At 37.6% G+C, this 20125-nt stretch overlaps 1 protein-coding gene across 1 annotated transcript in view; it reads left to right on the top strand.

The window, feature by feature from the left end:
- Positions 1 to 20125, top strand: part of USH2A (usherin) — an 801829-nt gene that overhangs the window by 405346 nt on the left and 376358 nt on the right. Inside the window, exons 33-34 of the mRNA XM_055233796.2 lie at positions 16654 to 16813; positions 18161 to 18332. Of these exons, the coding sequence (XP_055089771.1) occupies positions 16654 to 16813; positions 18161 to 18332 (332 nt within the window). The remainder of the gene's footprint in view (positions 1 to 16653; positions 16814 to 18160; positions 18333 to 20125) is intronic.

Raw genomic sequence — 20125 nt, 5'->3', positions numbered from 1 at the left:
TCATTTGCACTTAGGATCAAGCTGGACACCAATTGGCTAAGTGCCATAGTTACTCCACTGGGCATCTCCATGTCCCTTCTCTGGATAAACACCGTCATGTATGGGCATAAGGAGCACTGCTATTCTTCCATTGCTGCTCCACCAGGTACCCGAGTCTCTCCCACTGCTGTGCCAGGTGTAATAGTTTTCCACCAGGGACCACCTTAGATATTCCTTGTCAGGTGAGTACCAGGACTGCTTTGCTAGGTAGAGCTGTCCCAGTCGATTGTAATATACCCCTCTGCTATTATGTCTGTATCACTGTTTTGTATTCTGCTAGTACCAAAGCTGAATGAGACTATGTTAAAAGTAGTGGTGGAAAAATGGCTTTCTTCCTTGCCTCCGTCTTTCTTAGGTGAGTCCTAAAAGAATACTGAGTAGATTTAGATATCTTAAAGGTTTAACAAAACAGATCTTCTTTGTTTTACTCTAAATACAAATGTGAGTAAACTAGCCAAGGCTCTCAGAATGGTCTCTCTCTTCTGAGAACCAGGGCACCATACCTGGCTCCGATTTCTCTCATGGTGAATTCTTCAAAGTGTTTTCCAGTGCATGGGCTTTCGCTGGGTTATCTCACATGTTGTTCACAACGCTCAGAGATATCTGAGTTAACAGCACACCCAGAAGTGTTTCCTCCTTCCATGACTGTCCCCCACAACCCCACGCCAAGAATGTCACTCCTCAGTTCTAATGGAAGTATGCTGCTGGTAGCCTGGCCACCTGTCTCAGTCCATTTAGTGTTCCTATAAAGGAATCACCCAAGGCTGGGTAATTTATAAAGAAAAGAGGTTTAATTGGCTCACTGTTCTGGAGGCTGTACAGGAAGCATGGCAGCATCTGATTCTGGGGAGGCCTCAGGGAGCTTTTACTCATGGCAGAAGGTGAAGGGGAGCAGATATATCATGATGAGAGAAGAAGTAAGAGAGAGAGAGAGGGGAGGAAGTGCCAGGCTCTTTTTCAACAGCCAGTTCTTGGGGGAGCTAAGAGTGAGAACTCATTCACTCCCATGAGACTGACGCCAAGCGATTCATGAGGGATCTGACCCCAAGATCCAAACACCTCCTAAAATGCTCAACCTCATTGTTGGGGATCAAATTGCAACACAAGATTTGACGGGGCCAAACAAACCCTATCCAAACCATAGCACCACCCAATTTGCCAGATATACCCAGGCAGATCTAAATATATCTTACACTCACAATCAGGTCCTCCTTTTATGAGGTCCCAAAGATGTTCTATTAGGGTTCTCAGACAAACAGAATGGAGAGAGAGATATTTATTGTAAGGAGTTGGCTCACATGACTGTGGAAGCTGATAAATCTAAAATCTGAAGTCTGCAGGGCATGTTAGCAGGCTGGAGACCCAGGGAAGAGTTAGTGTTGTAGTCTTGGGACCAAAATCATCAGGGCATGAATTAGTCTGTTCTCACGCTGCTAATAGAGACATACTCAAGACTGGGTAATTTATAAAGAAAGGAGGTTTAATTGACTCACTGTTCTGCATGGCTGTGGAGGCCTCATAATCATGGCGGAAGAGCAAGAGATGTCTTACATGGCAGCAGACGATAGAGAATGAGAGCCAAGCGAAAGGGGAAACTCTTAAAAAATGGTCAGACCTTATGAGACTTATTCACTACCAGGAGAACAGTATGGGGGAAACCGCCCCGATGATTAAATCATCTCCCACCGGGTCCTTCCCACAACACGTGGGAATTATGGGAGCTACAATTCAAGATGAGATCTGGGCAGGGACACAGCCAAACCATATCAGGGCAGATGAGAGGTTTTTGTTCATCATGCCACAAAATGTGGTGTCTTTTCCAACACCACTTCTTCAATTCTCTGACACCCTCTAGGCGTGCTATAGTTCAGCTCAGTTCTGACAGTAACTACCTGGAATTAGAGTCAGACTCCATAGATTTAAGAGCCCAGTCCCACAAGACTGCCTTCCCTTCAGAGGCCAGGCACAAGTATTGAGTCCCCATGTTAGCCACAATTCTGTCCAGCTGAGCTACACAGTCTTGGGTTCCCACAACCCCCTCTTCAGGGTTGATAATTTGCTAGAATGACTCACAGAACTCAAGAAAATGCTATACTTACTATTGCAGTTTATTTTAAAGGATGCATATAAACAGCCAGATGACAAACCTCCTCAAACTCTGTTGTTTAGGGGCTTTCAGGAGGTTTCACGACATGGGCATGATTGATCAAATCATTAGCCATTGATGATTGACTCGATTTCCAGCCACTCCCCTTCTCCCAAGAGGTTGCTGATTGAGGAGTGAGGCTGAAAGTTCCAAGCTTCTAATCAAGGTTTGGTCTTTCTGGTAAACAGCCCCTATTTTGAAGTTGTCTAGGGGCCCCCTAACAGTCACTTAATTAGAACAAAAGATGCTACTATCATCTTTATCACTCAGAAAATTCCAAGGATTTTAAGAGTTCTGTGCCAGAAACCTGGTACAAAGACCAGGTATCTTTCTTGTATCACAGCAGGCCAGCAGACTGGAAACTCCCACAGAATTTTTATCATGCAGTCTTGAGGCAGCATTCTTTCATCTTTGGGAAATTTCAATCTTTCCTCTAAAGGCTTTCAACTGATTGGATGTGACCAACCCGTATTATGTAGGGTAATTTACTTAAAGTCAACTAGCTATAAATAAATGTTAATCACATCTAAATAATAACTTTATAGCAACATTCAGATTAGTGTTTGACCAAACAAGTGGATACCATAGCCTGGCCAAGTTGTCACACAAAAGTAACCATCACAGATGTATTATTTTATTTAAAATCATCAGTATTATATGAATTAATTCAGAAATAAAAAAGGTATTGTCATAGTGTGAATACTTATAAGTGTCTTTCCCACAGAAATGTCAACAGACTGTGATTTGAAAATTGCTGTTTTAAAAGAGAAAAGCCCATCATTCTACGGAAATGATTCAAAGATAGACAATCCTGTAAATATCTTATAATGGGCCAAATACTACTAGTTGATAATTTACACTTGCAACATCAAACACTTTACCAGCTTTTTAAAATGCAATTGTTGCATATGATGCACTGTGTTTTTGCAAGTAGGTGTACAGCATAATTCTAATAGGATATTTATTTACACCCTAACCTTACAACTTAAATTCTGCTACTCCATTGTGCTCATCCTGCCCACCCTCTTCTTATATTCAGAACTATTAAGGACTACTAGCTCGGCATGTCATTCCAAATTAAACTGCAAAGACACTTTGTGATGAATTAAATGGGTAATACTCTCCCAGTCTTTGTAACTACTAGAGCAAATATCCAAGAAGCAAACATTTTTATCACAAAATTCTGATTGCCAAGTTGTTTTTATTAAATAGACATACAGTAGAGATTTTAATCTTAGAAAGCATCTAACACAAACATAGATTTCTCGTTTTGTAGATGAATAAACTAAGATCCAATGAGGACAAGTATTTTTTTCCAAGTTCACACAGACAGCTAACAGCAGAACAAAGACTAAACAAAACTCTCCTAACTTCTCCCCCCATTTTTATCATCCACTGCATTCATGACTACAAAATTATTAGCCTGGTCTTTAATGGTGGCCCCAAATAATGGTTTTTAGTATTACTTCCTTCATTTCTTTCGTACGTCCTGTGCTCCAGCTAAACTGAACTATGTTGAACTAAGCTAAACATTTCTTTTTAAGCTTGTACTGCATTTTTCTACAGTCTTTTTGCCAACTCTTCCTATCCAGAATGTCTTCACTCTCTATCTCCACTGCTTTAAAACCTAACCAATTTTGAATTTAAGTGCTATCTCCTTTTTGAAGTATTTTATATTCTTCCAGCCAGATAAAATTCTAGGAAAATATTGTCATATTTGACTGCATAAAGATTTAAATTGTCTATATAGCAAAATAAAACCATTATTGAAATGATAAAACAAGTGACAAACTAGGATAAAATACTTTATAGCATACTTATTTAATAAATATCTATTGATAGCTTGCTAAGTAATAGGCACTATGCTAGGTGCTGTATCCAAGTAATATTGACTTAGTAGCTTTCAATTAGAAAAAGAGAAACACTATTAGATATGGGTCAATTAGGTAAACAGGCACCTCCAAAAAGAAAAAAATATGTAGTCACAGAAATAATGATAATACTAATAATAAATGAGATGCTACTTAATATTTTTCAAATGTGTAAATATTTTTTAAAATTAGATTTTTCCATACTGATTAGAAGATGGAGAAAAGAGCTCTTTCATATAATGCTGCTGTGAATGAAAATTGGCAATTTATATCATAATGTGCCACAGTTTTGTTCTGTATGGTCTCAATCCCCCCTGTAAATGTGTGCTCTACTTTTCTCTACCTTGTCCTGAGCTTTAGCCTCTGGATTCTCTTTGGGTTCTCCCAACGTAAGACACAATAAAGAGAACAACAGACAGGAGGGAATGAGGCCAGAGTGTTTATTCTTCAGGCTCTGTGTTTGCAAGGGTTCAGATGGGCAGTAGCTGTTCCTCCATTGAAGGGGAGGCCCTTCCTACACTACAGCTGTCTTTCCAGCCTGATGTGGTCCTCAGCCTAAGGCAGCAATGGCTTGGTCTGTGTTTAGCCACCAGCTGTGTTCTCATTCTTGAATGTACCCCTTAACCCTGGCCGAAATCCTGTAAATAGTCCCTGACATATTTCTCTTCAATAATTCCATTTCAGTGTGCCATCTTCTCCCTTGTCAGGACCCCAAATGATCCCTCTTTGACTGGGAAATTCTACTTCTAAGAGTTTATGCTTAAGGTGTAATTAAGAATGTACCCAATAATACAGTAAATCCATATTAAATGCTATAATAGTAGTAAAAATGATGCTAGTGAAGCACAAAAGAGAAATTAATCCAAACTGGAAGAGTTTGAGAAGGTTTCTTATAGGGTGTGGCATTTGATTTGTCTTAAGGGTAGCATGAGACTGCCCTTGCCAAAAAAGAAATGAGTATGTCTTGCCACCCAAAAGAGATAGCTTGGCTCTTAAGGATAGAGATTCATTACTTTCTTATGCTATATAAACCCTAGTATAGGGCTAGGTTGAAATAGTATTAACATAATATTTAAGGATTGATTATAGGTTTTCATTGAGAACCATTCTCAAGTGATACTTTACTAAGCTGACAATAGACTTAGCACTGCCTGGCAAACAGTAAGTAGCAGTCAGTGATATAGCCATGATTATTACTGAATTAACAGCATCTTAACCTTCACTATGATATTTGAATGGGAATACTGATTCATAAACCTACGCTTTTCCTGCCACAGGTAGTCAGGAACTTATTATTCTTATTGTGTCTCATTATTAACTTCTGTTGCCTAATAAGATATTATATATTGTATGTCACATGAATATTTTCTTACAAAGTATTAATTGATTCCTAATCTTGTTAAAGAATATGATAGTAGCAAATATCCAACGAATTCTGAAAAAAACCTCCAGTTTTGCAAGAAAGATTTAGCGAAGTTATGCAACTAAGTTTGTTCAAATAATAACTCTATAAAGTTGTCTCGATTATCTCCTCTTTAGTTTGTGAATTGAAAGTATTGATGAAGATCAAAAGCCAACTGATGCCTCCCTAATTCTATATCTATCCTAGTGCAGAGGCAAAGTAGGGGAGTCAGTAGGATGTTTGTGTGTGTGTGCATGTGTGTTTTTGTATGTGTGTGTGTAGATAGAGACAGAACAAGAGCAAGATAGAGAGCACGAGAGAAGGAGTCTGAGAAAGAAGGAAAGAGGGAGGAAGGGATGGAGGGATGAAGCGAGGGGCTTTCTCTCGTGTTATATTATAAAAGTAACCAAGAAAAAAATCCTGGGTTCAATATTTTATAATTATTACAAATGGGGTATTAGAGATATTCAGGAAGCCAGAGTAGAAGGCAGCTAGCTAAGAATGCTGTCAGCCTGAGGAGTTTTTCATGGACGCCTTTTTGTTCTAACCAGCCACAGAAGAAAAGAGGGAAATGAAGAAGCATCATCCTTCATTATCACAACTGACAATAATGGTTCCCCCCTACCTCCCACCCCCCCACTACACACACACACACACACACACACACACACACACACACAAAGTAATGACTGAAAACCCTCAGCAGAATGGGCTCCCCTACCACATGCCACCTGCTGCAAACATGTTGGAGGCACCAGGTCCTCGTTTCTCTTTTGCCAGTTTTCTTATTGCAAAAAGGTTTTACTATTCACAATTAGGAGTGTACAAGGTATTAGGGGTCATAAGATACATCCTTGTTCTTAAAGCGCTTATAACATGATGACTGGTATAAGGATGCTTACAAGGAAAATTTATTAAAAGGGCAACTCAGTAGAGTATAAACTATGCATATGTTGAAGAGAGTCAGGAGATGTTTCATGGATAACACAAACATTGAACAGGGTTTTCATGAAAGGGAGGGATGTGGATTTCTCTGATAAGGTGGAAAACATAAGCACAAATGGAAGAATTTGTTGAGTTTAGTATGTGGTTTGTGTTCAGTTTTAAACATAAGTCCTTAGAATAGCACAGTGATTTCTTTTTCTGTTTTTGTTTTTTCCTTTTTTTTAAATTATTTTACTTTAAGTTGTAGGGTACATGTGCACAATGTGCAGGTTTGTTACATATGTATACATGTGCCATGTTGGTGTGCTGCACCTGTTAACTCATCATTTTCATTAGGTATATCCCCTAATGCTATCCCTCCCCCCTCTGCCCACCCCCCAGCAGGCCCCAGTGTGTGATGTTCCCCACCCTGTGTCCACGTGTTCTCATTGTTCAATTCCCACCTATGAGTGAGAACATGCGGTGTTTGGTTTTCTGTCCTTGCGATAGTTTGCTCAGAATGATGGTTTCCAGCTTCATCCATGTCCCTATAAAGGACAGGAACTCATCCTTTTTTATGGCTGCATAGTATTCCATGGTGTATATGTACCACATTTTCTTAATCCAGTCTATCATTGATGAACATTTGGGTTGGTTCCAAGTCTTTGCTATTGTGAATAGTGCAGCAATAAACATACGTGTGCATGTGTCTTTATAGCAGCATGATTTATAATCCTTTGGGTATATGCCAGTAATGGGATGGCTAGGTCAAATGGTATTTCTAGTTCTAGATCCAGACACACAAAAAAATGCTCATCATCACTGGTCATCAGAGAAATGCAAATCAAAACCGCAATGAGATACCATCTCACACCAGTTAGAATGACGATCATTAAAAAGTCAGAAAACAGAAGGTGCTGGAGAGGATGTGGAGAAATAGGAATGCTTTTACACTGTTGATGGGACTGTAAACTAGTTCAACCATTGTGGAAGACCGTGTGGCAATTCCTCAAAGTGATTTCAACTCTACAGATCAGTTTGAAAGCACAGGACTAGATCTCGGTGATGGTTAATTGCTCACCTGGCCAAAGAAAAGCATGTTGCAAGGTTAAGGCTCCTATGAGGAAAAAGAGAGCAAAGATGTTCAGGCCAAATAAAGCCCCTGTTATTATTAATTATAAGGTCAGAATCTGGTTCTCCTGGAATCAAAATGCTGAGCAAGCAATTGTGGAGCAAGGGCTACACAATGGCAGAGATGAATGCAACCTGACATTCCACATGCATTCTGGCGTAGCTCATTGCTTTTCAGGCATCTACGAGAAACATATCACCCCTTAGGTTTGCTGCCGAAGATGTATTCTCACTGAACCATAACCTAGCAGAGGTTCTCAGGTTGGTCAGTGCTACCTATATTGCTCTAAAATTTTTAACATCTAATTGATTATTTGTGGGAAGGATGCACAGAGAGAAGAAAGGAGAACCAGGAAAAAGCTGTGTTTTTAATTTATGAAATATTAAGAAGTTATCAGACGAAGACCCAGGCAATATGTATTAGATCATAAAGAAGCAAAAAAGTGCTTGTAATTTTCTGATGGTAGAAACAAATAAGAAGATATAAATCCCTCAGTTTACACCACGAGTTAAAAGAAAATCATCACCTGCTTATTGGTTCATTTTGTAAATTGAGATCAATGAAATTCTCTGAACAACAGCATGAAATCAATCGTAAAATAGCATATAATTCATGACCAGTATTGTAAATTATAGTTTGCTTGACAGTAATCGGTGAGGTTTCCATGCACTGGGATGCATTTCCTTGTAACACGTCTAAGGATAATGCCTGTGGATCCATTTCTAATGCATATTAGAGTGATCTGTTTTTCCCTGTCCACAACTCCCTGTGTTTGATCTTATGCAAATGATGCAATCAAGCAAATGGAAAACAAGATGTTGTTGCTCAGGGGCTCTGACAAACAGTGGCCTTATGTTTTCAGGGTTTCCCCACCCTCCATTTACCCAACTCAGATTTGTGTACATACCTGCAATTGTTTGAATCCATTGATCCATTTATATTGCCCTTGAAGGACGTAATCACATCTGTAGAGACATATTACCAAATCAGTTGCAGTTAAGCTAGGAGGAGAGTTGTCGTTACTTTCCTCTTTGCTTTAAATTTTAAATTGGTGGCTTTGTTTATGACTTCACTCTCAAAGAATTTCTTAACCTCACTTCCCTGTAACCAACCCTTTTTTCATTTCTTTTTATTAACTGTTTTTAAAAACTCTCTCATTCCATTCATTCATTTTACACATGACTACTCCTTCCCCCCATGCCCAACCTGATGCCTCCTCCTCTTTTCTTCTCCATTTTTTTTTCCCTTTCCCTCATCATTTCCTCCTGTTTTACCAAGAACTTCCCAATCAGATCACCATGCAACTTTCTCTGCCATATGTCAAATTAGGTTCCCTTCTCTCTCTCTCTCTCTCTCTTTTTTCATGCTTTATTATTTAAAGAACGCTAGTAACATTTCGTCTTCTTATGGAAATACATTGAGAATAATCCACTTTGTGATGGACAGTACAGGCATAAAAATAACTTGGAAGTCAAAAAAGCTGTTTAGTCACAGTGGTTTTCTTTGTATTAAGTTTACAGTTTTCAGATTTTTAAAACCAAAAGAAAATCACCAGTTTCTATTGTAGTGAGGACAATAGCAGTCAGATTTCCCAAACCAGAAATGTGACCTAACAAACTACTTTTTTGGTGTGAATTAGCTTATCTTAAACACTTAGAAAACATTTTAATTGTACCTGGGTTCTGAAAATCTTGTCTGTGTGGTTATGATAAGCGTAGGTGAGGTGCTGGTTGAGTACGTGGCATTCATAAATTTCAGTCTTCAAGACGTATATGTGTGTCTCTATCTCTGTGTACAGTTATGATTTTACTTCTGTAATTCAGTTTAATATCCGACTTTACTCCCATGCAACTTAGTGGTAAGTAAATCACAGTCACTTTGGGGGTCCCCACACCTCCACTAATTATGTAAAAGCTTCTGGGGTCTTACCTAGTTCCTTAGCATATGGAGTGTGGCCACCCAGGATGCTTTCTTTCTCTGTGCAAAGGGATAACTATTGAGACAACCCCTTCACATTCAGTGGGTATCCTCAGTGCTTCTATATCACACTTGGGCAACTGAAATCTTTACAAGGCTTTCTGCGGCCCTGCCTGAATGCAGACACCAAAGTCTTTCTTTTTGCTCTGGTCTTGCCCCCTGACCTGGGACTCTACCCTGAAAACAGGGGTCAGGGCCCCTCCTTCAGAGAGCTTACACATTTCTCCTTCCTTCTATCCTTATTCCATCAGCCAGGGAATTTTGAATTAGGGAAGTGGGAGACTCCATACTTCCTGTTTCTCCCAACATTATATGTGAACTCTGAGTCTTCCTTTTCTGTTCCCTCAGTCACCCTGTTTTTCTTTTTTCTGCCTCCTGACCAGTCACATTCTGTTTTACAGAGAAATCTATTTTATAGTTAAATTCTGATTTTATAATTTAATCGAGTGTACTAGTTCATTTTCATGCTGCTGATAGAGACATACCTGAGACTGGGTAATTTGTAAAGAAAAAGAGGTTTAATAGACTCACAGTTGCATGTGGCTGGGGAGGCCTCACAATCATGGCAGAAGGTAAAAGGCACATTTTACATGGCGGCACACAAGAGAGAAATGAAAGCCAAGGGAAAAGGAAAACCCCTTATGGAAGCATTAGATCTCATGAGACTTACTACCATGAGAACAGAAGGGGGAAACTGCCCCCATGATTCAATTATCTCCCACCGGGTCCCTCCCACAACATGTGGGAATTATAGGAACTACAATTCAAGATGAGATTTAGGTGGGGACACAGCCAAACCATATCACTGAGAAACATTTGGATAAAAATTAAATGCAGAAAAGATATAGGGTCAGTAGCAGGGAAGGACGGAAGAAACAAAATAGGTTAGTATGTCAATCAGATTGATCTCAGTACCCATTGAACAAATCCTGAGCACTGTAGGAGTTTAGAAGAGGAAGCTCTATATCTAAGGGCTTCAATTTAAACCCTTACTTGGTTCCTCGAGAGAATTGTTCAAACTATGAAAGGAGAAGAAGGAAAAGCAAATCAATACAGTGAAGAGAGAAACAAAGGAACAAGATAGTTATGGCTGAAAAGTTCCAAGAGCCCAGTTCAAATTGGAAAACCTGAAATTATAGTAGACTCTTTCAGTGTGTTCAGTGATGTCTCTCAGAAATATCTTAGAGATATGAGAAGTATCAGAGACATAAGATGATAAGATTTATCCAGAACTGGGAATCAGGATAGCCATTTAGAAAAGGACTGGGGATATGAAGAACCCGGTGTGACTCAGGGAGTACAGATTTGTAATGGATGATCAAATTTCATTAATGAGGGAAATGCAACTATTGAAAATATTCTGAGAATAAGAAGATACCAAGAGACTGGACATTGTGTAGCAGCATAGGAGTGATTGCATCGATGTGACAAGTGGAAAAGGTGGGAAGTAACCAGTTTGTGGTCAGAGAATGCAGGATTTAGATTTAGCATCTTGGAAATCATTCTGAAGATTATCAAGTAGTAGGTGTAAGTGTGCTGAATGTTGAATAAATGAAGTAGAGGTGAAGGGCATTGCATTTGAGGAAGTTAAAGTAAAGCCGGATTCAGAGATGAGTCATTATTGAGGATGTTAGAGTTGCCAAAAAGGGATTATGATTGAAAAGAAAACTGAGCCAATGCTGAAGTCATAGAGAAGAGAAGCAGTGTGACCGGAGATGTGATGGGGCATGCGTTAACTAGGTTGGGGCATATCTTCTTTTAAATAATGAATTGGTATTTATTAACTATGGCTATTTTTTCTCCATCTATGATATAAATATATATCACAGAAAATTTGAAAAATATATGTAACAAATTAAACCTCTATATGCACTCACTCAGAAAAACATTGTTAACATTTTGGTATACCACTATCTCCTGTTTTGTTTTTATTTGTTTTTATTGTTTCTTTCTTTTACAATGAAGCACTGGTACTTTAAAATTATGTTTTGGCATTCAGACAGGTACAGCTTTGCCTTTTTCTTGTATTTAATGGTAAATCTCCTTTGTCTTACAACTATAGACCCCTCCATTGGCCTGACAATTGTATTCATTATATTCTTGGAGACTTTAAAACATGTTTAGACATTACTACATTTCTGAGAAAAAAAAATGGCAACCTGGGTAGAGGGCATGGAGGTATCCTTCTGGTCTTGCTCATTCATTTTCAACAAGTAAAATTATGCGAGTTAGTCATCACACCAGTCCTGGAGATATCCTGCTGAACATGATAAAAAATATTTATCTGAACTCAAGAAGTTTACATTCTCCTGGGAAGGATATAATATCAAGACATAAATGAAAATGCAATTTTGGACTTGTTTTAGTAATTATGATATGGAACTAAACGGTGATATGACAAGAATCTGGGGATGATGGTGGCCATATTGTTCAATTATCAAGAAAGACTACTCATAGAAGGATGAACCCGAAGCATAAGAAAGAGCAATCCAAGTACAAAGAAGGAGAAAATAGATTTCAGTTAGAAGGAGCAGCACCTGCAAAGGCCCAGAAGTGTGAACTTGTTGTGTTAGAAGAACAGAATAATGTCTAGTCTAGTGTATGAAAAAAATAGGGAGAATGTTACATCAAATAGGATCTCATTGACCATTATTAGATTTCATTCTATGAGCAGAAGAAGGGTACTACAGGGTGTTACTCTGAAGAATCAAAAGATCACTCATGGTGAATGGTCTTGCTTTCTTCATTGGGAAAATTGAAGTAGTTAGAGGATAATGCCCATAGACTCTGCTACCATCTACCCACTCACCAGCATTGGCACCCACATAGTCTGCATTCCCTCCCATTACTATAGATTGTCTCTGTTCCAAGTTCAACTCTTTCACTTTTGAACTAGATTCTCCTCTTTCACATATTCAAGGACAAAACTCCAGCAATTTTTTTCTCTTTCATCCACTTCTAGTTTTCCCTTCACTGCTGGGTCATCCCATCACGTACAACAAATTCTTCTCTCATTTAAATTACTTTAAAAATCTTCTCTTGATTCTACTCACCTTTTATCTATTGCTACATTTATCTGTTTTCCTTTACCACAAAACTTTTTGAAAATGTTCTTTTATTCACTGCTTCTAATTCACTTCTATTTCCTTATAAGCCCACTGAAGTCAGGCTTTGGTGCCGACAAGTTCACTGAAACTTCAATTGTGCAATTACTGATGACTGCCATATTGCTATACCCAGTGGTCGATTTTTAATTCTCATCTTATTTCACCTTTAACTCTTAAAAATTACTTCATTTGACTTTCAAGACACCATAATCTCAATGTTTTCCTCATACCTTACTGGTCACTCTCTGTCTCCTGGGTTGATTTCTCCTTTACTCGTTGGCCTCATATGTTGATATCCCAGGGTTTTGGTTGTTATGCCTTTTCTCTTTTATATCTACGCTCGCAGCATTTGCACTCCTAGCCATCTATATTATGATAACTTACCAAATTATATCTCAAGCTATGAACTCTTCCTGTAATTCCAAATTTCTGTTCAAATATCCTGACAATCTCCTCTTGGTTATCTAACATAGCAAATGTCTAATTGACATTCATTATATGAATTCTTATCTTCACCTCCATGCCTCCTTCAACCAATAAAATGGTTACTTTATCCTTCCCTTTGCTCAGGTCAAAAGCCTTGGAGTCAACTCTGGGTCTTCTCTTTCATACTCTACCTACAATGCACTGGGTAGTAAATCCTGTTAGCTTTGTCTTAAAACATATTCAGAATTTAACCATTTCTTACTTGATTGTTACTGGCCTGCACTTACTTGATATTAGAAATAGCCTCTTCAGTGAGATTTATTCTTATGCTCTTGCTCACTACCATCTATACGTCTAGCAGCCAGGATGATACTCATGAAGTCCATGTTTGATTGCATGACAGGTCTATTCAAAATCCTTAGTGGCTTCCTAAGTAGAACCTCTTAGATTAAAAACCAAAATTCTTACGAAGACCTACAAGGCCTGCGTGAACTGGCCCCTCATTAAATCTCTAATATCATCTCTAACTTACTTCTTCCTAATTTGTTCTGCTCCAGCCACATCAGCCTCCCTGCTAGTCCTCAAGAGTGTCAGGCATGTCCCTCCTTCCATGGCTTTGCTCTGCTTATTCCTTCTCTTGGAATGGTCCAACCCAAAAATTCCCACAACTTTTACACTCATCCCCGCTTCAGGTCTTTGCCCAAAATGTCACCTTCCCAATGAGGCCTCTGCTGACTCTTACCTATTAAAATTACCCAGAACTTCTAATTCTCCTTCCTCTGCTCTGTGTTTTCTGCAGCAGTTTTCATGTAATGCAGCATGAACATCTTAAACTCTGTTACACATTCACTTTAAAGCCATGCTATCTTCTAAAATGCAACACTTTTCTTACCCATAAACTTCACAATACCTTGGATAATCTAGAGGCAAACCCTAACTAGGGATGGAGGATTTGACAAGCTCAACTAAACTATTCCTTTTTCAATCCTGGCTCACTAGCCATTCTAACCCTCTCAAGCAACATGACCCTTCTAAGTATACTCACTTCCCAACCTGACTGCCCCATGCCCCAGTCCCAATTATTATAGAAACAGACACTTCCCGGTCCATGGAAGAATCTGGGCATGGATAACAAACCATGAACTAATTGCTTCAGGAAGCTCCTTCCATCTAAGGCAGATATTCTGGGTGGGTTTAGGGCTTAGGTGATCACAGTCACCTTCAAAGCGTGCAGTTTATAGGGGAAAGGTGAGTGGGGCACTCTGTGATAAGCAGACACTGTGATATGTGATACTATCATGATGCATTCTTGAGATACCTAAGTCCTACCTTGAGATACCTAAGTTCCAGATATGCAAGTCTGTACCATGGAAACATATGCAAGCAAGCATCGGGCCTTTTTGAATAGAGTAACTTCTTTACCACCTACAAATTGGGTAGCTAAACCCCTGCCCGAGCAAAGTAGAATGTAAGAAAGAAGGAAAAACTATCCCACTCCAAAGAGTTCACTGGCCAAGGAATTTTGTAGCATCCAATCTCAGTTGCGGCTGACCAAGACAATCTGATATGGCTATTATATATTTCAAGGTCACATGGATTTGACCACATGGAATATAATCTCTGGCTGGAGCATGTTCTTTCAGAAGTTGGATGTGTTCTCAGTTGAAACACTGTAGGTTTTCTCCAATTGCACTGAATTACCCATCAGGAATTCCTCTAAGCTTGGTGACCTCCTTGGTTTTGCTCCTGCAATGGGACTTAGAGTCAAATCCCCAGCTTCTCTTTTTCAGGGAGGACAAGGAATTCAGACAGATGAGAACAATGAGAGAGAGAAAGATCACCAGAGAGAGAAGATGAAGATAACAGGGGAATGGCAGATACAATATGTTAGCATATAAACACATTATAATTTTGGCCAAGATTGGCCCTGTTGGTAGGAGTTTTTCTTTGCATGAAGTTTTCTCTCAGTAAATAATAGTCTACTCTCTCGGTAGCATCTGAGGCCACTGCTCTAATGATTTTTTAACTTCATAAGTTTCCTAGAATGTTGGTCCAAATGAAGGCACCCCAATTCTGTCTCAGTCGTGTACACATAGTGTGACTGTTGCTGCCATCTCTCAGCAGTCCCTGGCAATGCCACACTGCTTCACCACCAGCTTCAAAGTGTCCTTGAAGTATATATTCTGACTACATTGAATGGGAGTGCCCCATCTCAACTTGCAACCATTGGATTCCTGTAGGATAGAATTTGTAAAGAAAACAAGGTTTAATCAAAAGCATTAAGAGCCTCTTCTTGTTGACAACTTTTTGTTCTAAGGTAACTATATTTACTGTAAATTATTTTTTTAATATCTCTTCTAGTGACCTACATGTTTAACCAATTGATTATACTTTGCATGAAAATCAAAGTGTTCTTTCCCCAGTTTACTTTTGTTATCAGTGCAATGCAAAATCTGTTTGCCTGAATTAGGTTGCATTTCATTAATCTCTTCAACATGAAATTGTGGTGGCTCATGGTTAATGAGATTTAAGAATGTGTGTTACTTAAATTGTGACTAACTTATTTTAAAAATATGTCAGAAAATAATGATTGTTTCTAGTAGTGTTAAAGTATTAATGATGTGTAAGTCTTGGTACACCTGACTGAACTTTGGTTAGATTACCAAGTGTAATGAAGTGTTCAGGATATTTCAGAATTGAGTTGGTATATTACAGATTAGTTTAATCTAATACAAGAGAACGTGGTATCTATTAGAAAGACAGACAATATAACATACCAGGGAAGTTCAGGGGAGAGAGAGATTCTTTCGACCTAGGGCACCACTACCCTACTCTCATGGTCATCTTTCAGACCTAGCTCCTCTCATTCATTAATTATTCATTCATTCAAATACACATATTCAAAACCTACAATGTGCCCAGTATTGTGCTACATACTAAGGATGCAAAATGAATACATTACCATTCCTGCTGTTAAGGTATTTAGTGTATCATATAGTCATGACGTAGTGTTTTTAAGTGTTAAGCTAAAAGCATGTACAAAGAGAAAGAGAAGAGGCTAATAGCTCCATCTTGTCCTGGGGTGACAGCAAGAAGTGTTAGGAACATCATAAGGAAGAAATAGGCATCTGCACTGCACCTCGACAATTTGAAGGTCAAATAATAGTCAGGTGGTGGACAGGAGAGGAAAGGAATCTGACAAACGGAATTACAAGCTCAAAGTCATTGTTACAAGCTATGTATTTGCATTTCAAAGGCAACTCCTGTTGTCTTCAAATATGCTTTAAAATAATTTAAATATCTCATTTATTTTTAAACAGAGCCATTGAACTAAGACTAAACGTAGCAAATGATTTACCTGGTCACAGACATTCAAGAAAACAGTAAAATTGTTAAAATGAAAAAGTCAAAACAAGAGTTTGATTGACACTTGTTTATTTAAACATAACCAGAGTATATTTAAGGGATGAAACACCCTATATGGTATTGCTATTGATTTTTATGGCTATTTATTCATATTTTAAGCCTTACCTTAACAATTCTCTGAGATAGGACTCTAGTGGAGGAATGAAATCTCCTCAATAAGAAATATGATGCTAAGTAAATTTTTGTTTCTCCCTATGCCCTAGATTTAGCAGTATTTACACCCCACCAGTTTCTACTAAGTGCATGCACACATGTGGGATGTACAAACAGTTCCTGGGTCCTACTGTACACAGCACAGCTGCCACCAGAACATGTGGATTCCCCAATTCTAACTGTCCTGGATTCTAGAACTATATACATACAGTAAGTAGAAATGTTGTCTCTCTCACATGCTGGTTCATGCAAGAATCCCAGTGAGTTCAATCAGGGGAGGAGCTTGTGACATAAAATTAATTTTATTGTGATTAAATGCATAGAAGTGATTAGTTCAGTGGATCTGCGAACCTTTGATTATCACTTGCCAGCCTAATTTCCATTTTGTCTTTATGCAATCAGGCTGAGCTACATAGGTACACAGATTCCAAGCAAACTTCAATAAGGGAAAAACTGACCACTTTCATGACTGCCTTGAACATTTTATGTTTGGGGCATTATTTGTAATGATTTGGAATTAGAAAGTATATGTATCTTTTAGAGTATAATCCAGGACCTTCTTATTCCCTTATTACCTGCAGTTGATGTCAGAAAGGAAGTTTCACATATAGGCATGTTCTGATAATTTCTGGTATTAGTGATTCTTGTCCATTTCCTAATACATGAGGTATAAGTTGTACTATTGTGCTGAGCTAAAATCTAATAGGTCTCTCTTATCAAGAGTTAATACTTGTTCATATTTATCTCTCCTGGTCTCAGTTTTCTTATCTGTAAAATAAGAGTTTAGACTAAATGAATTATGACATTTATTCAAGCCAAAAAATATTGTGATTCAGATCTCATTGTTCCATGTCTAAATTCTCCACTGGCTTCGTTGTGCCCCTCAGCCAAGCCACATTACTTAGCCAAAAAGATTTCCCACGACTCAAGTATTTCTCAACTTAACAATTTCCTGTCTGTTCTATGACTTGCCCTTCTCATTTCCACTGCTATGTTGTAACCTTCATCTGAAACACCCTCTGTTCTTCCTTCTACCTATCGAAATCCAATCCATCTGTTAAGAATAAAATCTTATGTATTTAAGTAGTGTGTCACTTCATTCGAGAAGTCCTGCCTGATTATTTCGGCCCTTCCAGTCATCATTTTCACTGTTTTCTCTAATTACATATTAACCCTATGTTGGATTCCTGGATTTTCCAGGACAATTATATTATTCCCTCTTTTTCCGATATCTAAGTTCTCAGATGTTCTACTTCTAAAGTTTTTGTTCTACAGCTTAAATTCAAAATAAATACTTGCTTATACATTTTTGTATTGTTAGCTAATTAAAATTACAAGTAACCAGATGGCAGGAGCCTTATCATATTTTCTTTTTGCCCCTCAGAATAGGCATTGGATAACTACTTCAGTGTTTTATTTTAAATGAATCAATTTTGAGATTTATGTTTTTTTAAAAAAGTGTCACAAATCCAAGTTCAAATGTGTCCTTTGAAAATCCTGCATATTTTAGTTTTGACTTGAATGAATGATAATAATCTTGTATTTTACCATTCCCAGGTGGAAACAACCAAGAAAAATAAGTGGGATTCTGGAACGCTATATATTATATATTTCAAATGACACACATGATTTTACAATTTGGAGTGTCATCTATAACAGCACAGAACTTTTCCAGGATCATATGCTACAATACCTTTTACCTGGTAATAAATATCTCATCAAGCTGGGAGTAAGTTTATTTCCATCACTTTCTCTGTCCCCATTCCTTCCACTTCTTCTCCCCTTCCCATTGTCCATCTTTTCTTTCTCTCTCACTTAAAAAAAAAAAAAATCAAAATCCTCATGTATTGCTATTTATACTGAAAACTCACTTCCCATCCTAAATGTGAATTCTGTTGATCTAATACCTACACATTTGTTTTATATCATGCAAAATGATAGAACAACGGCCTGAGTCAGTAGATTTTCCCAAGTCAAAGTTGGTATTATCAAGATTTTCAAAATTACTTGTAGAACATCATAATTGTTAAGAACTTTTTCTAAAGTGCTAGGATTAATAAGGTTACTTCCCTGTGGCATTTGTATTCATTTAAAAAACAATGCATAGTATGAAAATTTAGATCTTTTATTTTTAAATGGATGCTTAAATGACCGTCAAATATTCTTGATTGTTATTGCATTCTGGTTTATATTATGCTCCTATCTCAGAAGAACAGTCACTTAATAAAACCCCAGAATCAACATAGTTTAGAAGTTCCTTTAGACAAACAATAGCATTTTTTAATGCAAAATAGCACTTTTACACAAGGTCTTTTAAAAGACCTTGATGTTACTGTGGAATTTACACTCAGTAGTTCCTTTTGTTTTTTGATGAAATATAATCTTTTTTAAGTTTAATAGCACATCTGAAAATAACTGAATATAAACATGAGATTGTCCCTATTTGTTTTAAACACACTCTTCATTTTATAGCAATACCTATATAAGGATATTTGCTTTGATAAATGCCATAGAAAATATTCTGCTCTTGATTATGAATAAATTTACATTTATGTAGACACTGTGTATGCATTCATTTTACTTAACATGCTCTTGAATGCTCTAAATATTATACCATGAGAAAATAAACTACATTCAACTATTGCTAACTGTCTGACTTAACACCACAAAACAAGGGCAATCAGACAGTGGTAAAAAAAAAAAAAATACCGTTCAAAACTGACTCCATGTGCCTAGATGTTCCACACAGCAGAGTTTATGAAACAGCACTTTGGTTACTTACAGTTTTATTACCCATTAAGTAATAAATATACTAACTTGATTTTCAAATGCTAACACAGAAATACAAATTATTTTCAAAATAATGGTAGTACCCAAATCAGGAAGAGTCTTAATTTTTTGGAAGCAACCAAAATTAAACCGAAATTGTGCTCTTGGTTTTTATCAGAAGTAGGCAAATGAGATAAAACAGATTCTAGTCCTAGGGCAGATTTTAGGATGTGCTGTGCAGTCAATCAGAATTCATATCAATCTCCTATATTTTATAAATCTGTAATACCTTGAAAAATACATACTAGTAGATTAGGAGTCCTCTGCCCTGAGTATTAATTCAGATTTTGCTACTAACTGTGTGATCTAAGGCAAATTCACTTAACCTCACTGAGTTTTATTTTCTTCAAGTCTAAAATTAGAACATTGAACTAAATGATTTTTAATGCCTCTGAGCCGTAAAATTCTATGATGCTAAAAAAAGTATCCCAAATAGTATTCCACGGAGTCAAATGCTATCTGTCAGCCACTGAATAGTGTTGATGCAAGATGTTATAAAGATGTGAAAATCCTTACCTTAACTCTTGGTAGGGAAATAAACTTTCTCACATTTTTTTCAAGTTCACTATATTTATTAGGGCAGAAAATAATATATATTCAGGAAGGATTCAACTAACAGGTTTTTTACTTAACTCTGTTAAGCAGTAAATTAAATGAACCAGAACATTTTAGGTTCATTCTGGTTAATTGAGG

Source organism: Symphalangus syndactylus, chromosome 19 (genome assembly GCF_028878055.3).
Source record: "Symphalangus syndactylus isolate Jambi chromosome 19, NHGRI_mSymSyn1-v2.1_pri, whole genome shotgun sequence".
NCBI lineage: Eukaryota > Metazoa > Chordata > Mammalia > Primates > Hylobatidae > Symphalangus > Symphalangus syndactylus.
Note: the sequence above shows the minus strand (reverse complement) of the source record. Positions and strands in the feature narration are given on the sequence as shown.